The following is a 22,676-nucleotide window of genomic DNA, read 5'->3' on the forward strand; positions in this document are numbered from 1 at the left end:
CTTGCAATAACCCTGTGGTGGAAATGAACCCTGTGCTGAGGCAACATTGCACACAGCATTTTGTTTCTGTGCCCATGTTGTAAGGAGTCTTCTGAAGGTCCAGTGAGTGCCCAGCACAGTGCTGCTTCAGGCACGGTACAATTACACATCAGCCTACCACTGTCTTCAATCACGTTACGTGGAATTTCAGGGGACTGTTATACTCAGGCTGATCTCAGATCCCCCAGCACCAATTGACAATAACCAACAACACCCCCTAACCCTATACACCCCCAAATCCTACACAGCCACTAATCCTAAACACTCTCTAATCCAAAACTCCCTTATCCCTAAACATGCCCTAATCCTAAATATCCCCATAAACCAAAACACCACCAAATCCTAAACACTCCCTAATCCAAAACTCCCCCAACCCTCAACACCCCCAATCTTAAACGCCCCAATCCTAAATACCACACAATCCTAAACACTCCCTAATGCTAAACATCCCCAATCCAAAATGCCCCCGAATCCTAAACACCCACTGTTCCTAAATATCCCCTAAACCCATCAATAAACACAACTGTGACAATCTTCCCACTGTGTGCAAACTAACACTGCAACCATAGTTTTTGTGGAGCCCAGGTTATGTCTTTCAGACTGAACTGTTCCAGATCTTACTGCTGATAATAAAGACTTCTGGATAAGCGTAATTTCAACATTTATAGACCTTGATCAAATCTCCCCTCATTCTCCGAAACTCCAGGGATTAAGGTCCTAACTTGTTCCACCTTTTCCTATAACACAGGACCTCAAGACCTAAAAACATCTTACTTATTTTCTGCTGTACTCTTATTAATATTGATATCTTACCTGTGGACAGGTTACACAATATTCCAAATTTGGCCTCACAAATCTCTTATACAACTTCAATATTACACCCCAAATCCTGTACTCAGGAGGTTGATTTATGAAGGCTAATTTCTAAATAAATGAAATATGTGCAGGAAGGGGAAGTGGGGGTGTGGGGGGGGGTAGTAATTGAACAAAACCCAATTCTTGATCCATCTCCATCCTTCCATAACCCTCCAACTTTCCAAGCTCCAGGCATTCAGGAGCTGCTACGTAAACTCGTTGTGACAGTAGCATCATCATTTCAGCATTTTAACCTCAAACATTAAACTGGTAATGGCAATGAATAATAGATTTTGGTTCTTCCAGTCGTGGCCCAAAACCCGAGAGCTGAAAGATAAAATAACTTTAACACAGGAGATTCTGCAAATGCTGGAAATCCAGACCAACACAGACACTAATGCTGGAGGAACTCAGCAGGTCAGGCAGCGTCTATGGAAATGAATAAACAGTCGGCGTTTTGGGCTGAGACCCTTCATCGGCACTGGAAAGGAAAGGGGAAGATGCCGGAAATAAAAAAGGGGGGGGTGGGGGAAGGAGGATAGCCAGAAGGTGATAGGTGAAGCCAGGTAGGTGGGAAAGGCTGGATGGGAGGGAATGATAGGAGAGGAGAGTGGACCATGGGAGAAAGGGAGGGAAGGGGGGACCTGGGGGGAGGTGATAGGCAGGTGAGAAGAGGTAAAAGGCCAGAGTGGGGAACAGAACAAGAGGGGAGGGCGGAGGGAATTATTTTTATTACTGGAAGGAGAAATTGATATTCATGCCATCAGGTTGGAGGCTACCCAGACAGAGTATAAGGTGTTGCTCCTCCACCCGAAGAGTGGCATCATTATGGGACAAGAGGAGACCATGGACCAACATGTTGGAACAGAAATAGGCTGGTAGGTAAGGACAAGAGGAATTCTATCACTATTAAGGCAGCGGGAGGGATGGGGGCGGGCACAGATATTCGGGAGATGAAGGAGATGCGGGGGAGGGCAGCATCAATGGTGGACAAGGGGAAACCCTGTTCTTTGAAGGAAAAGGACACCTCTGATGTTTTGGAACTGGAAGTCTCATCCAGGGGACAGATGCGGTGGAGATGAGGGAACTGAGAAATGAGAATAGCATTTTTACAGGAGGTAGTGTGAGACGAGCTATAGTCAAGAAGACTGTGGGAATCAGCATGCCTCTAGCAATGGCGCCAGAGAGATCGAGGAGGGGGAGGGAGATCAGAAAAGCACCAAGTGAACTTAAGGGCAGGGTGGAAGTTAGAGGCAAAGTCGATGAAATTAACGAGCTCGGCATGGGTGCATGAAGCAGCACCAAAGCAGTTGCCAATTTAGTGCAGGAAGAGTTAGGGAGTATTAAGAGTGAGGGCTTAAAACGTGGGCAGGCATAGCTGGCCCATGTGGGTGCCCTGTCTGTCCCTCGAGTCTGGAGAAAGTGTGAGGAGCCAAAGGAAAAATTCTGAGGGTGAGGACCATTTCGGCCAGGCAGAGGGTGGTTGGTGGAGGGGAAAGAGCACAAGCTAGAAGGTGGTAGGTGAAACCAGGTGAGAGGGATAGGGGTAGGAGGGATGAGGTGAGATGCTGGGAGGTGATTGGTGAAACCAGGTGAGGGGGATGGGGGTAGGAGGGATGAGGTGAGATGCTGGGAGGTGATAGGTGGAAAAAGTAAAGAGCTGCAGAAGAAGGAATCTGATAGGAGACAAGAGTAGGCCATGGGAGAAAGGGAAGGAGGAGGGGAACCAGAGGGAGGTGATAGACAGGTGAGGAGAAGAGTTAAGAGGGGAGCCAAAATGGGGAATGGAAGAAGACAGAAGGGGGAGGGGGAGAAATGATCAGAATGGAGAGATATAGATGTTCATGCCATCAGGTTGGAGACTGCCCAGGCAGAATGTGAGATGTTGCTCCTCCACCCTGAGGGTGGCCTCGATGTGGCAGTAGAGGAGACCGTGTTGAAATGGGAATAGGGAATAAACTGAACCCACACAATCTAGAATTGGGGAGAACCATACTTGCCAGGAGACTGTAGAAGTTCTTTCCAAGAGGAGGAGGAACTGAGGTGAATCAGAGTGACACCGTTATGGGAAACACCTATGCTGGGCATGAAATGAGAGCTGAAGGAGCATCAGTAACAGACTGAACTCTTCTACGCTTTACAATCGCAAGAAGTGTCGGATCTGACAGCAGCATGTAACGTCTCAAAGTGGTTGTCAGAAGATGATTTTAATTCCATTACAAAAAAAAACATGCGATTAGGAGACAGTATTTACAATTTATAAAGAAACATATCTAGCTCTCTGCCTGCTTAACACTTATAAATATGATTTACATAATAAAATAAATATGTAAAATTACCAACTCAGCATGGGTTTTAGTTTGTTAAAAAATACACAGCATTATAGTTTGTGGCACTTTTGACCTGAATCCTGCTGTCCCGGTTCTACACTGTTAACGGATGGGGAAAGGAGTAGGTTTATCTGCATTGCATCTTCTTTGTGTTCTGCTGTCCAATCCATCATGACAACCAGTATTTATTTCGAAAGGCTGCTCGACCTTCTTTCTCCTTTAATTAAACAATCCAGTGCTTTCCACCATTTTTGAATTTTAAATTGTGTCCTTGCAGGTTTTTGTTGTGAGAGGTTGTGAGGTTCCAAAAGATAAAGCCTGCCTGCTTCTGCTCAGTGTGGGCTTTGACTTCTTTTCCTCGTCTAAAGTCTCGTCAGTCCCAAGGTGGGGATGTCTTAGCTCGCGCTGCTTAGCATCCCCAGAAGTTTACTAACCTCCAGCCCCTGCTGCTGGGCCATCTTCTGTATATCGAACCCCATGTGCATCAGGAACTGTATGACAGTCATCTCCTGCCCTGTGTACTGGTCTCTGATGGTGGGGCAGGTCGGGTTACAGTGTGGCCACTGACAGCTGTCCGTCAGGTGGACGGGACATCCCTTCAGGGAACTCTTCCCGTTTCGGGTACTGTCTTGAAGGCTCCGGTCCCAGCAGTGCAGTGCCCGGGGGAGGGAGACTCCCTTCACTTGAAGGTTCAACCAGTAACTGAAAGCAAGAGGAAAACTGGCGGTAAGCGTAAAGGCAAATGTCACGTAGCACCGACCGTGAGATAATACGATTGAACGTTTCTACTGAGTTATGTTAGTAACTGTACCCATTGGGAGCTACGATCCAGGCTCGCAGGGACGAAAGACAAAGGCGCAGGCACACTCGAAAGCCCATGCAGAAGGGGAGAGCCTTCCGCGCGTAGGAGGCCCGATCGATTCACTGGGCGACCGATCGGCCACATACGCACCCGCCACATTCTCGCAATCGATCCAATATGGCACAGGAAACACTTCGCCATCTGTCAGCCACAACGAGAAGGGTGATTCTCAGTCCCAGCTTCAGACTCACCCTCCCCCAACACTGTTCCATTCGATGGATGCTGAGTAAACATCTCACACATTTTTAAAGAGATGCTCACCATTGGGCTGGCCTGTGTGTTATAGGTAGGCCTTGTTTCTGTGCTGTGGTGCTCAAAAACTAATTTACTAAACAGTCATGGCCCACAGGTTATCTTAACCTCTGGTTATTTTTATACAAGATTCCTGACAACATTTTTTCTCATCTCATTAACATTTCTCTTTTCTTTCTCCCTTATGGACACAGGTAGCTGTCCCTCTTCCATTCTGATGAGAGGCCTTGAATTGAGCTGTTAATCCTGTTCCTCTCTCCACAGATGCTGCCTGACCCGTTGAGTGTTTCCAAAATTTTCTACTTTTGCTATGAAAGGGATAGATAAGATAGAGGCAGGAAGGTTGTTTCCACTGGTAGGTGAGAGTAGAACTAGGGAACATAGACTCAAGATTCAGGGGAGTAGATTTAGATGAGGAGGAACTGCTTTTCCCAGAGAGTGGTGAATCTGTGGAATTCTCTTCCCAATCAAGGAATGGAGGCTGCCTCAGCAAATATATCTAAGACAAGGTTGAATCCAGGGTTGGAATTAAGGGTTATGGGGAAAAGGTGGATAGGTGGAGATGAGTCCATGGCCAGATCAGACATGATCTTATTGAATGGTGGAGCAGGCTCGATGGGCCAGATGGCCGACTCCTGCTCCTATTTCTTATGTTCTTGTGTTCAGATTTTCAGAACCTGCAGCTTTTATTATTTTACCCCTTTTCCATTGTTGGCTAATTCAAATCATACTTTCATCAGATCTTACAATACACTCCTCTCTCTTCTTAATATCTCCAGGTATTAACACTTGATGTGGCACGGTAGCGTAGTGTGCTTTATAGTACAGGCGATCCAGATTCAATTCCCACAGCTGCCTGTAAGAAGTTTGTACGTTCTCCCTGTGACCGCGTGGGTTTCCTCCGGGTGCTCCGGTTTCCTCCCACAGTCCAAAGATGTACCCGTTGGTAGGTTAATTGGTCAATGTTACTTATCCTGTGATTGGGCTGGGATTAAATTGGTGGATTGCAGAATGGTGCAGCTCGGACTGGAGGGGCCTATTCTGTGCTGTATCTCAATAAGTAAATTAATAATCACGATTTACATCCCCTGATTTTAATTTTATTTAGGGATACAGCATGGCAACTGGTCCTTCAGGTCCAACGAGCCCGGGCCGCCCAAATACACCCATGTGACCAATTAACCTACTAACCAGCACAACTTTTGGAATGTGGGAGGAAACGGGGGCACCCGGAGGAAACTTACGCGGCCTGGGGGAGATGGTACAAACCCCTGACAAACAGTGGCAGGAATTGAACCCGGGTGGCAGGTGCTGTAGTACTGTTAGGCTGACCACTACGCTGCCATGCTGTCCAGCAGTTTCCTTGACCCTCACAGAGCGCTGAAGAGGCGGAAGTACAATTTACAATAGGACTAAAGACATCGGTTCTCCAGTGAAGTCTTTCAGCGGATAGCAATGGTGCTACGATAGTGTTCTGCTAACACGCCACCCACCGTTTACCTCTGCTCTTATGCCTGTGGGAGGACAAATCTCGGATCTGCATTCCGCATACATACTCTGATAATAAATGTACTTTTAATCCCTGAAGAAATACAATGTGGTCTTTCATCTCTTATTTTTAAATAGAATGCTCCACAGATTCCAGGGAGTGTAAGATGCTGCATAAATCTTCAGGGACGAAGTAAGGTGCCCTGGTCAGCAGAGATGAGTTGGGCCAAAGAGCCTGTTTCTGAGCTCTGTAATTTTGTGCCAACATATTGACCCTAATCTGTACATTTTAGGATTGTGCGGGGAAACCGGAAAACCAGGAGGGAGGCCACACGATCACGGGGAAGACATACCAAACTCCTTACACTCAGTGGGGGAGTTGAGCCCGGGTCACTGGCGCTGTAACAGCGTTAGGCTGCCGTGCAGCCCGAATTTTATCTCTGCTTTTATGCAGAAGGAATATAATAACAGAGTGCCCCACTGATTTCCAGGGAGTGTAAGATTCCAGGGCTGCATAAATCATTAAGAGCAAAGTAACCCACCCTGGTCAGCACGAACACACTGGGCCAAAGGGACTGTTGAGCTCTATAATTTTATGCCTCTATGACAATGATTAATTATATTTCATCCATTTGCTTTTATTTGCTCTCTGGTTGCTCTACTTATTTAATTTGTTTTTAAAATATATAATAAGAAATATATGTTTTTTTTGTAATTTATTATCTATTGCACTGTACTGCTGCTGTAAAACACCAGATTTCATGATATACAGTACGCCACTGTTGTTAAAGCTGATTCTGAACAAGACCCGGCTGACAGTAGTCTACTTCCCAGCCAAAGCAGTGCAGTCTTAGTCGCGTTGAAGAACGACAGACTGCTGCAGTGATTGAGAGTTTCGTACTGGAATCATAGAGTCATAGAGAAGTACGGCATGGAAATAGGCCATTCGGTCCATCTAGTCCGTGCTGAACCATTTAAAGAGTGAAAGAGTGCCGAATTGTTGCTGGCACATGATGTTAACTCAGCAAAGTTGATCAAACTCTCTTGTTAATGAAACAGCTCGTTAGGTAAAGGACTTTCCCCTTTCCCCGTCTTACCTTTTTGTGATAACTTCATGAGACAAGCATGCAGGCGCAAAAACAGCCCTAAAACCAAAAAAAAAATTGGAATCAATTACATTATAATATAAATATCCTGCACGTATAATACCATATAAACACACACAGTGTAGTTAGCCTTATGTCCCACAGACCCACACCTGGACCATTGCCCTCCGTACCCTTCCCACTCAAGTACAAGGGTGATTGATAAGTTTGTGGCCTAAGGTAGAAGGAGTCAATTTTAGAAAACTTAGCACATTTATTTTTCAACATAGTCCCCTCCTACATGTACACACTTAGTCCAGCGGTCGTGGAGCATACGGATCCCTACTTTGTAGAAGTGGTCCACAGCAGGGGTGATTGATAAGTTCATGGCCTGAGGTAGAAGAAGATGAGTTATTAACTTCAAACTTTCTGCATTATCACTCAAAGAGTTAAAATGCTCGTGCATGTAACGAGACCTCCAGGTGGTCCACAGCAGGGGTGATTGATAAGTTTGTGGCTGAGGGTAGAAGGAGATGAGTTATACAGCTCTCATTACATTTACGTGCAGTTCAACTCCTTGAGTGAAAATGCAGAAAGTTTGAAGTTAATATCGCCTTCTACCTCAGGCCACGAAATTATCAATCACTCCTGCTGTGGACCACTTCCTGGAGGTCCAAGACACCGACTTCTACAAAGAAGGGAACTGTATGCTCCACGACCGCTGGAATAAGTGTGTAAATGTAGGAAAAATAATGACTCCCTCTACGTTAGGCCATGAATTTATCAATCACCCCTCGTATTTATCCACACAACAAGAACGAAAGAAAGAATCTTGCAGCAGGATCTGGACCGGATGAGAAAATGGGATGAAAAATGGCAGATGCGAAGTGTTGTGCTTTGGGTGGACAAACCAGGGTAGGATTTACAGTGAATGGTAGGGCACCGAGGAGCACAGTAGAACAAAAGTATTTGGGAAGACAGATCCATTAGTTCCTTAAAAGTGGCGTCGCAGGTAGATAGGATCGTAAAGAGAGCTTTTAGCACATTGGCTGTCATAAATCCAAGTACAGGTACTTAGTACAGGGGTTGGTATGTTTTGTTGACGTTGGTCAGGCCTAATTTGGAATATCATGTACACCTAGCTACCAGGAAAGTTCAGTAAGATTGCAGAGAAAATTTTCAAGGATGTTGTGGGACTTGAAGACCTGTGTTATAGGGAATGATTGAATAGGTTCGGGCTCTTTTCCCCCCTGGAGCTTAGGTGTAGGAGGGGAGATTTGACAGAGATATAGAAAATTAAGAGCAGAATATAGGATATATGGAAGCAGATTTTTTCCATTTATTTTGAGGAGACAGGAGCTAGAGGTCATACATAGATGAAGAGTGGAGGGTGGAATATAAAAGGGAGAAATTCTTCACTCAGAGTGAGATGACAGAAGAAGTGGTGGATGCAGGTTCATTGGATAAGTATGTGGACGGGAAGAATATGGAGAGCTATGGTCCAGGCGCAGGTTGATCGGACTGGGCTGAATAAGTCTGGCGCAGACTAGATGGGCCGAAGAGTCTGTTCCCATGCTGTAGTGTTCCTTTTCTCTTTGTAACAGAGGGATTGTGGGGTGTAGGTCCACATCTCCCTGACAGTGACCACACTAGTAGATAGAGTGGTAAAGAGGGCGCACTGCATACTCGCCTTGATCAGTCGGGGTATTGAGTATAAAAGCTGGCCAGTCACGTTTGGTTAAAACTATGGTTTGGCCACATTTGGAGTATTGTGTGCAGGTCTGGTGGCAGCAGTACAGGAAGAATGTGGAGGCTGGGAGAGGGTGCAGAAGAGTCCCACCAGAATGTGGCCCGGGCTAGAGATGGTGACCTACAATAGACTGGGTGCTCATCTCCTGTGCTGTGCAGTCCTATGATTAAGAGAGCTTTTGGGGAATTCACTGAGGATGCCAGATACAGTAGGTGACCCTGAAGGACTTGCAGGTGCTCCCGGTGTGGCCTCCTCTGCATCGGTGAGACCCAACGTAGATTAGGGAACAGCGTCGTCGTTTATGGCCTTCTCTACTGCCACAATCAGGAGCAGCACCTCATATTCAATCTGGGTAGCCTCCAACCTGATGACGTGACATCGATTTATCTAACGTCCAGTAACAGTTCCCCGCTCCACCTTCTTTCTTTATTCCCCATTCTGTCTTTCCTCTTCTCCTCATCTGTCCATCACCACCCTCCAGTTCCACTCCTCCTTCCCTTTCTCTCATGGTTCACTCTCCTCTCCAATCAGACTCCTTCTTCTTCAGTCCTTTACCATCACTTCCCATTTCCTACTTCTTCCCCCCACCTCACTCACTCACCCGCGTTCCCTCTCACCTAGTCTCACCGATCACATGCCAGCTTGTACTCCTCCTACCCGCACTTTCTTATTCTGGCTCCTGTCCCCTTCCTTTCCAGTCCTGGTGAAGGGTCTCGACCCAACCGTTGACTGTGTAGCCCCCTCCACGGATGTTGCCTGACCTACTGAGGTCCTCCAGCATGTTGTTTGCGAAACTGTTTTGAACCATTTACTGAAGCCAACCGCTTCACATGTGGGCTTGGTTCACGCAAACAACTGTGGTGACGAGGCAGTGTAGGAGTTTTGGATTAACTCCCTCTATTTGCTAATGTAAGTGATGCTTGTTGGCACAGTCTTCTGCCAAACAAAATCGAGGCTGAAATAACCAACTCGTTTAAGAAGAAGCAAGATAAACACACATTGGGAGTGAATTACAGATGCTGGAGAGGTGTAGGCAGGGAAAGTGGCTCAGTCCTTTACACAACAGCTACCTGGAAATGCCTTCTAGCAGTCCCACCCCAACAGTAGATATAAGTTTAAATTTATATTCCGTGATTAAGCAGTCATTACGAATCTGGTTCCAGTTTCGTAATTTTTTTTAATCTTAAAAAATTTAAACTTTTTAGTTTAATTTATCGAAATTATTTATTTAAACCTTCATTAAGTGATCCTACCTTTCTTCTTTGGAGGAATAAAGGAATTTATTCCTTCATGGATCTGTTCCACGAAGGTTGATTGATGTCTTTTGAGAAATTAGTTACTAAATATTCTCTCTTGTACTCATATTTCCTGCAATATCTTCAGGTCAGACATTCCTTACAAGTATTTAAGTAATTTTCCATTTATACAGGATTCTGACCTGTTAGATATTATTTTATTACAAACGGTAAATGAATCCTTTAGTGAAAGGTTTTATTGGGAAAATGTATAATTTATTGTTACAACGGCATAATTAACCTTCATTTAAGATTAAGCAAGATTGGGAGAGAGAGCTTAACATGACCTTGATAACAGAGGATTGGTTGCGGATTTTGAAGTTGGTCAACTCTTCTTCGATCTGTGCCAGTCACTCTTTAATTCAATTTAAAATTGTACATTGTTATTATTTGACAAAGGAGAGATTGTCTAAAATATTTCCTAATGTTGATAGTCAGTGTGATAGATGAAAAACCGAGACAGTTATATTCACACACATGTTTTGGTCCTGTTCTGTATTGAAGCATTTTTGGAAATCTATTTTTTCTACAATTTCTAAAGTTTAAAAAATTTAATTTACAACCTAATAAATTGACAGTTTTGTTTGGTATAATCCCTCAATATATTCATGGTATCTCTCTATCAGACCAACATGTAATTGCATTTGTTACATTATTGGCCAGAAGGGCTATTTTGTTGAAATGGAAGGATGCCTCTGCTCCCACTTTGATACAATGGTTCTCTCAGGTGATGTTATGTCTTAGTTTGGAGAAAATCAGAAGTTGAACTTTTGATCCTCGATTTGATTTCAAGAAAAGGTGGGGTTCATTTGCCTGCTATCATCATCTGATTTGAGTTAATTAATATGGTTTCCTTCCGATTTTTGTTTAAATGGATTTGAGTTGGTGGATTGACGTTTTTCTTTTACGGAAGCTTGCATGGAGTATAGCTCCAGGGTTGTGCTCCCAATGGGGTTTTTTTGGGGTTTTTTTAGTTAGTAGGGGTTCTTCTTTTCTTCCTTTTTTTCTTTCAAAAAAATATTCTTAACACTTTATTTTTTCTTATTATTATTGATATATTGCTTAACTTTGCTAATTTTAATTCTTTATTGTACATATCGACATATTGACTTGAATATCTTAATGTATTTTTGTTGATTTTTAATAATAATTAATAAAAAAGATTTTAAAAATGAGAAATGTAATGGAGCCAAACTCCACTAAAAGCAACTACACCATCCAAGCTCACTGGGATGACCAAGCCCAATACACTCAAAATGGCGGAAGTGATTCACTTTGAAAGGTCACACCTGAAGGCAGAATACAGGGTTAATGGCAGGACTCTTAGCGGTGTGGAGGAACAAGAGGGATCTTGAGTTGTTACGCAAGCTGATAGGGTGGTTAAGAATGCATACGGTGTGTTAGGGGATCGAATTCAAGAGCCACGACAGAAATGCTGCAGCTCTATAAAACTCTGGTTAGACCACATTTGGAATATTGTGTTCCTTTCCGGCTGCCTCATTATAGTAAGGAGGTGGAAGCTTTATAGAGGGGGCTGAGAAGATTTACCAGAATGCTGTCTCAATTAGAGAGTATTTTTCATGAGGGTGCTGAGCAGCGACTTTTCTCTTTGGATTGAAGGATGGGAAGTGGTTTGACGGACATGTACAAGATGAAAAGAGGCATGGATGGAGTGGACAGCTGGCGGTAGGTCGAGAGGGTGCAACAGCTTTTCCAGTTTAAAAACTCCCTCACAGGCTCCTGTCATCGTTGGACACTACGGATAACCACCATTAATAGCTAATACGGTAGGGGGCATAATTTTAAAGTGATTGGAGGAAAGTATAGAGGGATGTCAGAAGTAGGGTTTTTACACTGAGAGTGGAGGGTTCGTGAAACACTCTGCTGGGTGTGGTGGTAGGGATACATTGGGGACATTTAGGAGACTCTTAGATAGGCTCATGGATAATAGAAAAATGGAGGGCCATGTGTAAGGAAGCATTAGATTGATGTTGCAGAAGGTGACAAGGTTGGCACAACATCTTGGGCCAGATTACTGTACTATACTGTTTAATGGCTCTCAGTGGCTTGAAGACAAGTTGTAACGAGAGAGCTATGGGCGGTGGTGAACCCAAGTGCAAAGTAATGCCTAGAATTAACTCAGACTCAGACTCAGACTCAACCTCAAACTAAACAAGACCACACAAACAAAATCCAAAGGTGAAATCACGAGCAGTAGTACTAGAAATGCAACTCCTATGATTGAGCACTGAGTGCTTGGTACAAGGCCTTTAAGCAGAGACTTTCCATGAAGGGATGTGGCAGGCAATAATTGGCCATCTGAGTCTTCAAGGGACAGTAGAAGCAAACCATATTCCGGGGAATTGGAGTGCCAGAACTTGGATGCCTGCCGCTGTTCGGTCAGGACCAGGACACAAGTGTCCCGTTAAAAGTCTTGTGCAGGAACTCCCAGTCCTCTGGATCACAGGATATATTACATGCGTACCAACAAAGTCCTACAGCTTCTGAGAGACTCACCAAAACGCTCACCTAGTGCCTGCCCCATTTAGTGGATTACAGGACAAAATCCTACGCCATCCCGCCAACTTCCCCAAAGGCACGGGTGTAAGATCTTGTCCCTCTCCCTTGGAAGTTTAAGTGAGGTTTTAAACAAAACAGACCCTGCTTCCATTTCTCCAACCCAGGAATCTGAAACTCTTAACAAAACACACAAACATTTGGAGGTCAGCAGAGCAGACGGCACCTATAGAGAGGAATAAACAATAGACATTTGGGACCTGAGACCTTTCATCAGGACCGAAAAAGGAGGAAGAAGCCAGAACAAGGTGGTGGTGGGGAGGGGAAGGAGTACAAGCTGGCAGGTGATTGGTGAAGCCAGTTTAGGGGGCAGGGTGGGGAGGGGTAGAGCAAGATGCTGGGAGGTGAGAGGTAGAAAAGATAAAGGGCCGAGAAAGAGGAATGTGATAGGAGAGGAGAGTGGACAATGGGAGAAAGGGAAGGAGGAGTGGAACCAAAGGGATATGATGGGCAGGTGAGGAGAAGAAGGGGTAAGAGGAGGCCAGAATGGGGAATGGAGTAAGAGAGAAGGGTGGGGGAGAGGGGGGGAAGAAACTACAGGAAGTTAGGGAAATTGATGTTCATGTTGTCGGGTTGAAAGCAGCCTATGGGATATCCCGTCCTGATTTAACGGGAACTACAAAACTTCTGGAGCTTTACTACCTGCAAAGTTCACAGGTTCATTCAGCAGACAGTAAGATAGATAGAAGCCCCAACCCAAACTCCCACCTCCCACGTCACCCACCATAATGCATGTCTTGCAGTTAGATCAGGAACTGATAAAATAGCCAGTTCTTTCCTCAGATTGAAACCGATGGATCTGGCACAGTCGTAGAACCTCAAAGCTGACTTGAACTTACGGAACGTCCTTAAGCGTGTTCTTCAGCTCACGCCCAAGGTTCTGTATGTAGTTCCACTGGCCTTCTTGAACTGGTTGTCCAGTGAGATGTACGTTATCGACCGTAAGCTGTGCTTCGTCAAAGAGCCACTGAACCACGAACAACGGGCCTGTGGTCACAAAACTTGGTCAGGCTTACTTGGGACTTGACCCCACCTCCCCTCCACCAGACTGCACTGAGTACCTCGCCCTCCACTGGGGAGACAAGGAAAACCCGGGGGAGAGTCTGGGCTGAAATCTCACCATCCCCGCTCAAGTGTAATTCAATCTCCACGCATTATTTATAAATATACTGGCTCTCTGCTACCAAATAACCAGATTTCTTGGACTTTGACAACTTTATAACATTTGGAATCATGTAAAATAAAATGGGCCAGTCAGCCCATCATACCCATGCTGTCCCCTTCCCCCAACATTGCCTGTATCTTTACAGACTGGATTGGAAAAAAGCTGTAGAAGGGTTGTAAACTCAGCCAGATCCACATTGGCATTGGCCTCCCCACCATCAAGAACATCTTCAAAAGGCGATGGCATCCATCATTAAAGACCTTCGCCATATATCTCCTCTTCTCATCAAGGAGGAGGTACAGGGGCCTGAAGACACACACTCAAATAGCTTCTTCCCCTCATCATCTGACTTCTGAATAGTCCATGAACCCATGAACACTACCTCACTCTTTGCTCTCTTTTTGCACTTTTTAAAATTATATATCTATATATCTCTATATCTCTCTCTCTCTCTCTCTCTCTCTCTCTCTCTATATATATATATATATATATATATTTCTTATTATAACTGATTTTATGTATTGCAAAACTGCCGCAAACAAACACATCTCACAACATATGTCAGTGCTAGTAAACCTGATACTGGTTTTGATTTGGAAAGTATAATTGTAAATTTTAATTCTGATTCTGGACCAGTACCATTTCAGGAAGTATATTCCAGTTTGAAATGTCTCATATATTAATAAAAGACCTAATTCCCCTCTGGTTCCTTTGCTGATTTCAGTATATATATTGTATACATTTCTTTGACATTATAAGTACCTTTGAAACCTTTGGTTATCTGAAATCTCTGCCTTCTGCTGCCAGCCCTCCATTGAAAGCAGTTTAGCATTACGTGCTAAAAAAATGAACTTTTGATCTCAGAATCTACCTCACCGTGGCCTTTGTACTTTATTTCTCTCCCTGCACTGCACACACACTCTCTGTAAGTGTGACGCGATATTCTGCTCTTTGCTTTTCTTCTTACTGCCTTAATGTCCTTGTGCGTGTGATGATCCGTTTGCAAACTAATGTTTTTCTTTGTATTTTGGTATGTGTGACAACGCTAAACCAATTCTAATTCCATTAACCTTTATCAGAACCCCTTATCATCTTCAACAATTAACTTACAGGGTCATAGATTACTGCAGTACAAAACAGGCTCTTCGGCCCATCTATGCTGACCTGATCTTCTGCCTTCAGCAGAGACATATACCTCCAAACTGTACCCATATATGTACCTATCCAAACTTCTCTTAAATGTTATCAACAAACCTGCATCCACCTCTTCTTCTGTCAACTCCACACTCACACCACCCTCTGAGTGAAGAAGTTTCACCTCAGCTTCCCCTTAAATATTTCACCTTTCACCCTGAACCTATGACCTCAAGTTCTAGTCTCACCCAACCTGAGGGGGAAAAGCCTCCCATGTACTCACTGTCTCTATACCCTTCCTAATTTGTATTCCCCTCTAGAAGATCTCAGTTCATTGCCCTGTGCTATGTGGAGTAAAGTCCCCACCTATTCAATCTTTCTCAGTGTCTCAGGTCCTCAAGTGCTGCAACATCCTTGTAAATTTTCTCTGCAATCTGTCCTCAGCTTGAAGATCTGGACCTTCAGGCATCAAGTCATCAAATTAGAGTCCAGAACTTGCGGGCCGTATTAATAGAATCAAGTTTCTACCCATTGCTTGGAATGTTTTCTTTCAATGATGCGGCTATTTAACAGCCCTCAAGTCAATTCCACCATACTAACACCAGTCAGGGAACAGGGACAAGAACATTTCTGTCCCCAAAGTAGTTTCATAAACCAGACACATTTCAACGTCAATCCAACATTTCTAATGTTGACTGGCTAGGTTCCTCCAGCATGCTGTGTGTGTTGCTTTGTATTTCTAGCAACTGCAGACTTTCTAGTGTTTATTATTCCTAATCATTGGCCAATTGGTTCAATTTCCAAAGATGGGATTTGAGCTCGCTTGCAGGTTATGAGGTTCCCTAGAGTGAAGGTGTCAATCTGCCTAAACAAAATCGGATGATATATCTGGTTGAATACGACAAAGAGGAAGTTCAAAGCTAGACATATGCCAAAGACATTTTTCCTCCCTCTCTCTGATTCAAAGTCTAAGGGGCCTGCTTTTTATGGGAAGTTCTGGGGCATTTCTGGTCCTTCCTCCAAGAGGTCCACAACCTTGTCATAGTTTGGAGGCTTGCGGGCCTCAATGACCCAGAGAGCTATGTTGGCTGGAGTCAGGGCTTCATGCTTCAATTCTTGGTAGGGTCACCAATGCCAAACAGGACAAAACAATAGAGGCCAGACTAAGAGTGGTTCACTGGTCCTCCAGGTTCGAGGGCTCAGCTCAGGACTAACAACCCTGGTAAAACAAAATTGTTACAGGAACAACAATGAAGAATCCTTCTACGTCTGAGTGCGATGGTATTCCTGAGTTTCCATCCGGAACTTGCGTGACCGGCAGTAGTGAAAACCGAGAGGAAGTACTGACATGATGAAGGAAGCCCTCAACACCACCAGAGATGGAGGACCTTCATTGCCGCCCTAAATACCAGTGGCATCATGGACAGTGAGTAATTCTGGTCCTTCCTACCAGACTTAAGTTACATTTTCTACAGTGGGGTTCAAGGCACGTGAATGTACAGGGAATGGAGGGATATGAATTATGTGGACGCAGAAGGGATTAGTTTTATTTAGCACCATGCTCAGCACAGATATCATATGCAGATGGGCTTGTTTCTCTGCTGTACTGTCCCATGTTCTGTACTCAGTGGCCACCTTGTGTCCTAAATGAATTGGCCACTGAGTGTATGTTCATGGTCTTCTGCTGCTGTAGCCCATCCACTTCAAGGTTTGACATCTTTTATGTTCCGAGATGCTCTTCTGCACACCACTGTTGTAACGTGTGGTTACATGAGTTACTGTCCCCTTCCTGTCAGCTTGAACCAGTCTGGCCATTCTCCTCTGACCTCTCTCATTAAAAAGCACCGTTGCCCACAGAACTGCCACTCACTGGGTGTTTTTGGTACTTTGCACATTTCGCTGTAAACTCTAGAAATAGTTGTTTGTGAAAATCCCAGGAGATCAGCAGTTTCTGAGATACTCAAACCACCCTCTCTGGCACCAATCATTCAATAGTCAAAGTCAATTAAGTCACAGTTCCTCCCCTTTGTGATGTCTGGTCTGAACAATTGAACCTCTTGACCATGTTTGCATGCTTTTATGCATCGAGTTGCTGCCACATGATTGGCTGTTTAGATATTTGCATTAACGAGCAGGTGTACAGGTGTAACTCATAAAGTGGCCACTAAATGTATGTTCTACTCTTGATACTCGAAGTTGGTGCACGGCGTTACATTGATGCTGTTTAATTTCTTAACTTACTTCTTAACGTTGGGTATATTTTGTATCCGAAGAAGCAGTTCCACTCTTCTCCTTCTTTGAACTGTTGCTTGCAACGTTCCGGCACAACTCCGTTCCAATAGCTGAAAGGGTAAAGAGGGTTCTAGTCACTTCGGACCAAAAAGCTCCCATCTTACTGAACCAAGAGGGAAGCAGAGGACTTTGTGTTTACGTAGTGCTCTACAGAGCCCAATGAGGTCCCAAAGCACAGACTAAAGGACTTCGTAATGTGGGAAGGTCAGTAGGAAGTCTGCACACAGTAAATCCCCAAATTGTCAGAACCAGCCAATCTGTTTTAAACAATATGATATTGACCCTACTCCACCTCACTGTCATGGGTATATCATCATGAGGTAGGTTAAGAGCAGTTGAGAATTCCAAAAGACTTTAAAACAGTAAGATATAGGAACAGAATTAGACCAAACGGTCCACCAAGTCTACTCCGCCATTCCATCATGGCTGATTTATTATCCCTTTCAACCCCATTCTCCTGCCTCTACCCATAACCTTCGATACCCTTACTAATCAAGAACCTATCATGTACCCAAAGGCTTGGTGTCCACAGGTTCAGGTGGCCATGAATTCACAGGTTCACCACCCTCGGGGTAGTAAGGTTCCTCCTCATCTTTGAAGAAGCTGGGTTAGGAAGAGGTCCAAAGGACACTGCAATGCCCCGTCAGTACTACACCTAAGTTTACATTGTCCACCTATCACCTCCCAGCTTCTCACATCACCCACCTTACCACCCCCCTCACAGGGTCTCACTTACCACATTCTAGCTTGTACTCCTTCCCCACTCCCCACCTTATAATTCTGGCTCCAGCCCCCTTCCTTTCTAGTCCCAATGAAGGGTCTCAGCCAAAAACTTCATCTCCTGGTTGCCCTCCGCAGATGCTGCCTGGCCTGCTGAGTTTCTCCAGCATTTTCCATGTGTCCCCTGAGTACAGCACTTGGTTTCCTGGGGGTTTCCGTGTAGAGCCTTGCACTGTGCTGAGATGCAACTCTTGAAAGCCAATCTCCAAACCAACGCAGCAAATACATCTCCTGCTATGGTTAGGTCTACGGAGGGATTAGAATGGATATTTGGGGGAGCAGATTTAGGAAAGAGATAATGAGGTACTACTTTTTACAGGGTGGCAGTGTAGTGATACTTCTCCACCAAAGGAAGCATGTCGCTCTGCTAACCTGCAGGTCACCCTTGTGCAAGGTGTAGCACCTGCTTAGCCCCCCCCCCCACCCTGATCAGGGTCACATGAAGCCATGGGAGTAGGTGGTGGATGGTTGTATGAACAGCTGATGCATGTCACAAGTTCTAGTTATGTGACCATTGACACCAGGCAGGCAATCTCTGAAAAGTATTGATAGTGGTTGGGGTCTTGTAAAGACACTGCCCAGAAGAAGGCAATGGCAAACAACTCTGTAGAAAAATTTGCCAAGGGCAATCATGGTCATGGAAACCATGATCGCCTATGCCATATGACACGGCACATAATGATGATGTCATATGACATGGCGTACAATGATTATGTCATACGACACAGCACATAATGATGATGATGACTTTTCCCAGGGAGTAGTGAATCCATGGAATTCTTTGCCCAGGGTGGCAGTAGAGACTACCTCAGTAAATATATTTAAGACACAGTTGGACAGATCTTTGCATAGCAGGGGAATTAAGGTTTGTGGGGGAAAAGGCAGGTAGGTGAAGCAGAGTCCATACTCAGATCAGACATGATCTTATTAAATGGTGGAGCAGGCTCGACAGGCCAGGTGGCCGACTCCTGCTCCTATTTCTAATGTTCTTAAGTTTTTTATATAGCAATTGAAAAAGAATCATCAGAAGTATATATTCATGTTACCTTTGTTCATTAGGAATTTGGAGATTGTATGTGATACCGCTCATTTTTTTAGAAGAATCATGTGTTGTGAATCAGACAATTTGATTCATGAGATTGACATGAAGCAAAAGGTGTTCAGTTAGATTTGGAATCAAGCCACCATGCACTGGAATAACTCGATATCGAAGAGAACTAAGATATGTTTCCCCTACAGGTTTCTATGATGAGTTCAAGCCTGCAACAGAAAAGTGTAAGCAGCGACATGCCTTACCTTATCCCTTTCTTGATCGCTTCTGTGGGAGCGCACGATATTGTGTCGATGCAGTCCGTCCTCTGGTATTGCTTGTTGTCCAGGAACCAGCCTGAATCAGCCAATCCACGGACCTGCACCCCGTGCAGTCCCAGTTCCTCAAGCTGTCGAGCCACGCGGTCCACGTTCAGCAGGACGCCAGTACCTCCGGCACTAAACAAACACGGTCAGTTACACTGTGAACGCAAGAAACTGTTTACACAGCTTCACAACCTCAGGATGTTCACAGCACTTTATAGCTCAATAAAGTGCTTCAGAAGAGATCAGCTTTGGAATATGGATACCGCAGACAGAGATGTGATCATGTCCAGAGAGACTCTGTCTACATTTCTTACTGCCTCAGTAAAGCAGCCAGCATAATGAAAAACCCCCACTCACCCCATACATTTTCACTTCCCTCTCCCATCAGGCAGAAGATACAAAGCCTGAAAGCATGAACCAACAGGGTCAAGGACAACTTCTAACCCATACGTGAAGATGGACCTCCCCTTGACCTCACAATCTACACCAGTCCTGTGCAAAACCCCGAGGGACATATATATGGCTAGGGTACCCAAGACTTTTGCACAGTAATGTAGTAATTTCATGACGTGTGTGAGTGATGGTAAACCTGATTCTGATATGGGTCTCTATTGTGGACTGAGAGTGGGAAAGAGAGGGGGTAGGGAGTGGGAAGCACCAGAGAGACATTCTGTAATGATCAATAAACTAGTTGTTTGGAATCAAATGACCTTGTCTGGTGTCTCAGGGCTGGGTGTGTCTGCACGCACACAATCTCCCCGCCCCGGCACTCCTTCTCTGCCACCGGTCCGCCAGATTTACAAACTTGCTCTGTGCTCTGTATTGAAAAATACAGTACTGTGCAAAAGCCTTTGTCACCCCAGCTATATATAGACCTAAGACCTTTGCAGAGTACTGTACCTCATTGTGATTTTGCAATTTATCGTTTATCTGCAATGCTTTCAGTAGAGATTAGAATTTATTCTGCATTGTTATTATTTTACCTTGTTCTGACTTAATGCACCGTGTAATGATTTGATCTATGCATGACAGGCTTTTCACCGTATCTTGGTACACATGAAAACAAGAACCAATTCCAAGATGAATTAAAGCTCAATCATAGACACAAGAGATTCTGCAGATGCTGGAAATCCAAAGCAACACACACAAACTGCCAGAGGAACTCAGCAGATCAGGCAGCATCCATGGAAATGAATGAACAGTTGACGTTTCGGGTCGAGACCCTTCTTCTGGACCGGAAAGGGAGATTTCCTTCACTGAACCAAACGTTTTTTTTACAACACTCTGGAAGTTTCAACATTACTACAGTTGGCCTATTTTTTTCCATGGGTGCTCTGGATTCCTCTCACAGTCCAAAGACGTAGCAGTTAGTAGTTTAATTACTACTACTACTACGTCGACTCAGGCCTAGGGGGCCGGCGTCGGGCACGATGACAGACTCTCCAATTCTCCCTCATCAGTGTGTTCAGTTCATCTACATTAGAGGAACGTGTTGACCATAGTCTTGGGAGGGTGCCCAGGGTTCATCCTCCCGTGCTTGGGTTCCCATATGATGACTAGGCTGGCAGGTAACTCGGGGTGGCGTAGACAGTGCCCCACTAGTCTTCTCACCTCGATTTTAGTGGTGAGCATCGGTAGGTTGTTATAGAGCTCGACATTCGTCATGTGCTGTTGCCAACTCACGTCAAGAGTCAAGTAGTTTAACTGGTCATTGTAAATTGTCCCACGATAAGGCTGGGGTTAAATCAGGAGTTGCTGGGTAGTGTGGCATGAAGGGCTGGAAGGGCCTATTCCACTCTGTATCTCAATAATTAAATAAATATTTTGATTACTTGAATTTAAAATTTCCCATCTGCTATGGAGGGATTTGAACTCACAGCTTCAGATCAATAGACCAGCCTTTGGTCCAGTGCCTCAACCACTCTGCTGGTTTTTATTAAGAATGATTTAATGCTGACATATAGTAATCCTCATATGTCAGAACAGCCTATGGTGATGTACGCAAATGCACAGACCTGTTCTCGATGAGACAGCCAAATGGCTAGATTGACAGAAATAACATGTGTCTTTGAGTCACTGTTAAAATTGCTTCTTTTTGGCCGCTCCAGGGATCGCTGGATGTTTTCCCCCCCAGAGTATTTTAATTAGGAACAAAGAAGACTGAGGAGAGATTTAATTGAGGTATAAAAAAAAATCTCGAGAGGCTTAGTTGTTGCAGGAAGGAACTGTTTCCCATGGCAAGAATGTCAATAAACAGGAAGCAATGGATCGTCTTCCAACCACGGGATGGAGGAAATCTGAAGGAACAGGAGAGATGGAACACTCAAGCCGCAAAAAAAAACCCAGCACGTTAACAGGCCTTGCAGACCAACGAGCCACCCAATTACACCCACGTGACCAATTAACCTGCCAACCCGTACAGCTTTGGAATGCGGGAGGAAACCAGTGGTCACGGGGAGAAGGTGCAAACCCCTTACAGGCAGCAGTGGAATTGAACTCGTGTCACTAGTGCTGTAATGAATGATGCTAACCACTATGTTACCATGCCACCGCAAAATGCTGGCATTGTCGTAGGTTGTAAGGGTACTTAATTATTGCAAAACCACCCCCCCCCCAATTTAATCCTAGCCTAATCACAGGACAATTTACAATGACCAATTAACCAGCCAGTACATCTTTGAACTGTGGGAGGAAACCAGAGCACCCGGAGGAAACCTACACGGTCACAAACTCCTTTATGGGCTGCAGTGGGAGTTGAACCAGGGTCACTAGTACTGTAAAGCGTTGGACTAAGCACGGCACTACCATACGAATGAAGCTCGTAGTGATTCTTTAGCTAGCAGGAATAAGATGGGCCAAGTGGTTTCCTTCTGTCTGCTTAATAATTAAATTAATGGTTAATTAAATACGCCTAAGTGGAACAGATGTGAGCACGTTTGATTTAACTGTCAATTTGATCCGGTCTTGATCCTGAATTGGGATTTGGCAGCCTGTTGGAGCATCAGATGATTTTAAACTCTTGGGCCAGCTGGCTGGCCTTCTCTCGTGAGACATCATAGATATTGCAGGAGACACAAGAGACTGCAGACGCAGGAATCCGGAGCAAAAAACAATCTGCTGGAGGGGCCCGGTGGGTCGTGCAGCATCCGTGGGGTGGGGGGGGGGGAACGTGCAGTCGACATTTCTGATCGAGACCCTTCATCATCCTTGCAGGATCGATGGTAACTCACTAAAGAACTCTATTGTCTATCTACATCAGGGGTTCCCAAACTTTTTTCTGCCACGGACCCTTGCCCTTAAACCAAGGACCCCAGGTTGGGAGCCCCTGGTCTATACAGAAGATGTACAGCCAACGTAAATGTCTTCAGTTGCTAAATTGGTTTATTATTGTCACAGGTACCAAGACATTGCTTGTG

The 22,676-nt window shown here is 44.7% G+C and overlaps 1 protein-coding gene across 1 annotated transcript in view; it reads right to left on the reverse strand.

The window, feature by feature from the left end:
- Nucleotides 1-3,135: 3,135 nt before the first annotated feature.
- notum1a (notum, palmitoleoyl-protein carboxylesterase a) overlaps nucleotides 3,136-22,676 on the reverse strand; it is a 76,926-nt gene continuing 57,385 nt past the window's right edge. Inside the window, exons 7-11 of the mRNA XM_063030819.1 lie at nucleotides 19,201-19,392; nucleotides 17,074-17,174; nucleotides 13,373-13,520; nucleotides 6,924-6,971; nucleotides 3,136-3,926 (exon numbers count right to left, since the gene is read on the reverse strand). Of these exons, the coding sequence (XP_062886889.1) occupies nucleotides 3,620-3,926; nucleotides 6,924-6,971; nucleotides 13,373-13,520; nucleotides 17,074-17,174; nucleotides 19,201-19,392 (796 nt within the window). The 3' untranslated portion in view covers nucleotides 3,136-3,619. The remainder of the gene's footprint in view (nucleotides 3,927-6,923; nucleotides 6,972-13,372; nucleotides 13,521-17,073; nucleotides 17,175-19,200; nucleotides 19,393-22,676) is intronic.

The sequence above is a fragment of the Mobula hypostoma genome, chromosome 22 (genome assembly GCF_963921235.1).
Source record: "Mobula hypostoma chromosome 22, sMobHyp1.1, whole genome shotgun sequence".
Classification (NCBI taxonomy): Eukaryota; Metazoa; Chordata; class Chondrichthyes; order Myliobatiformes; family Myliobatidae; genus Mobula; species Mobula hypostoma.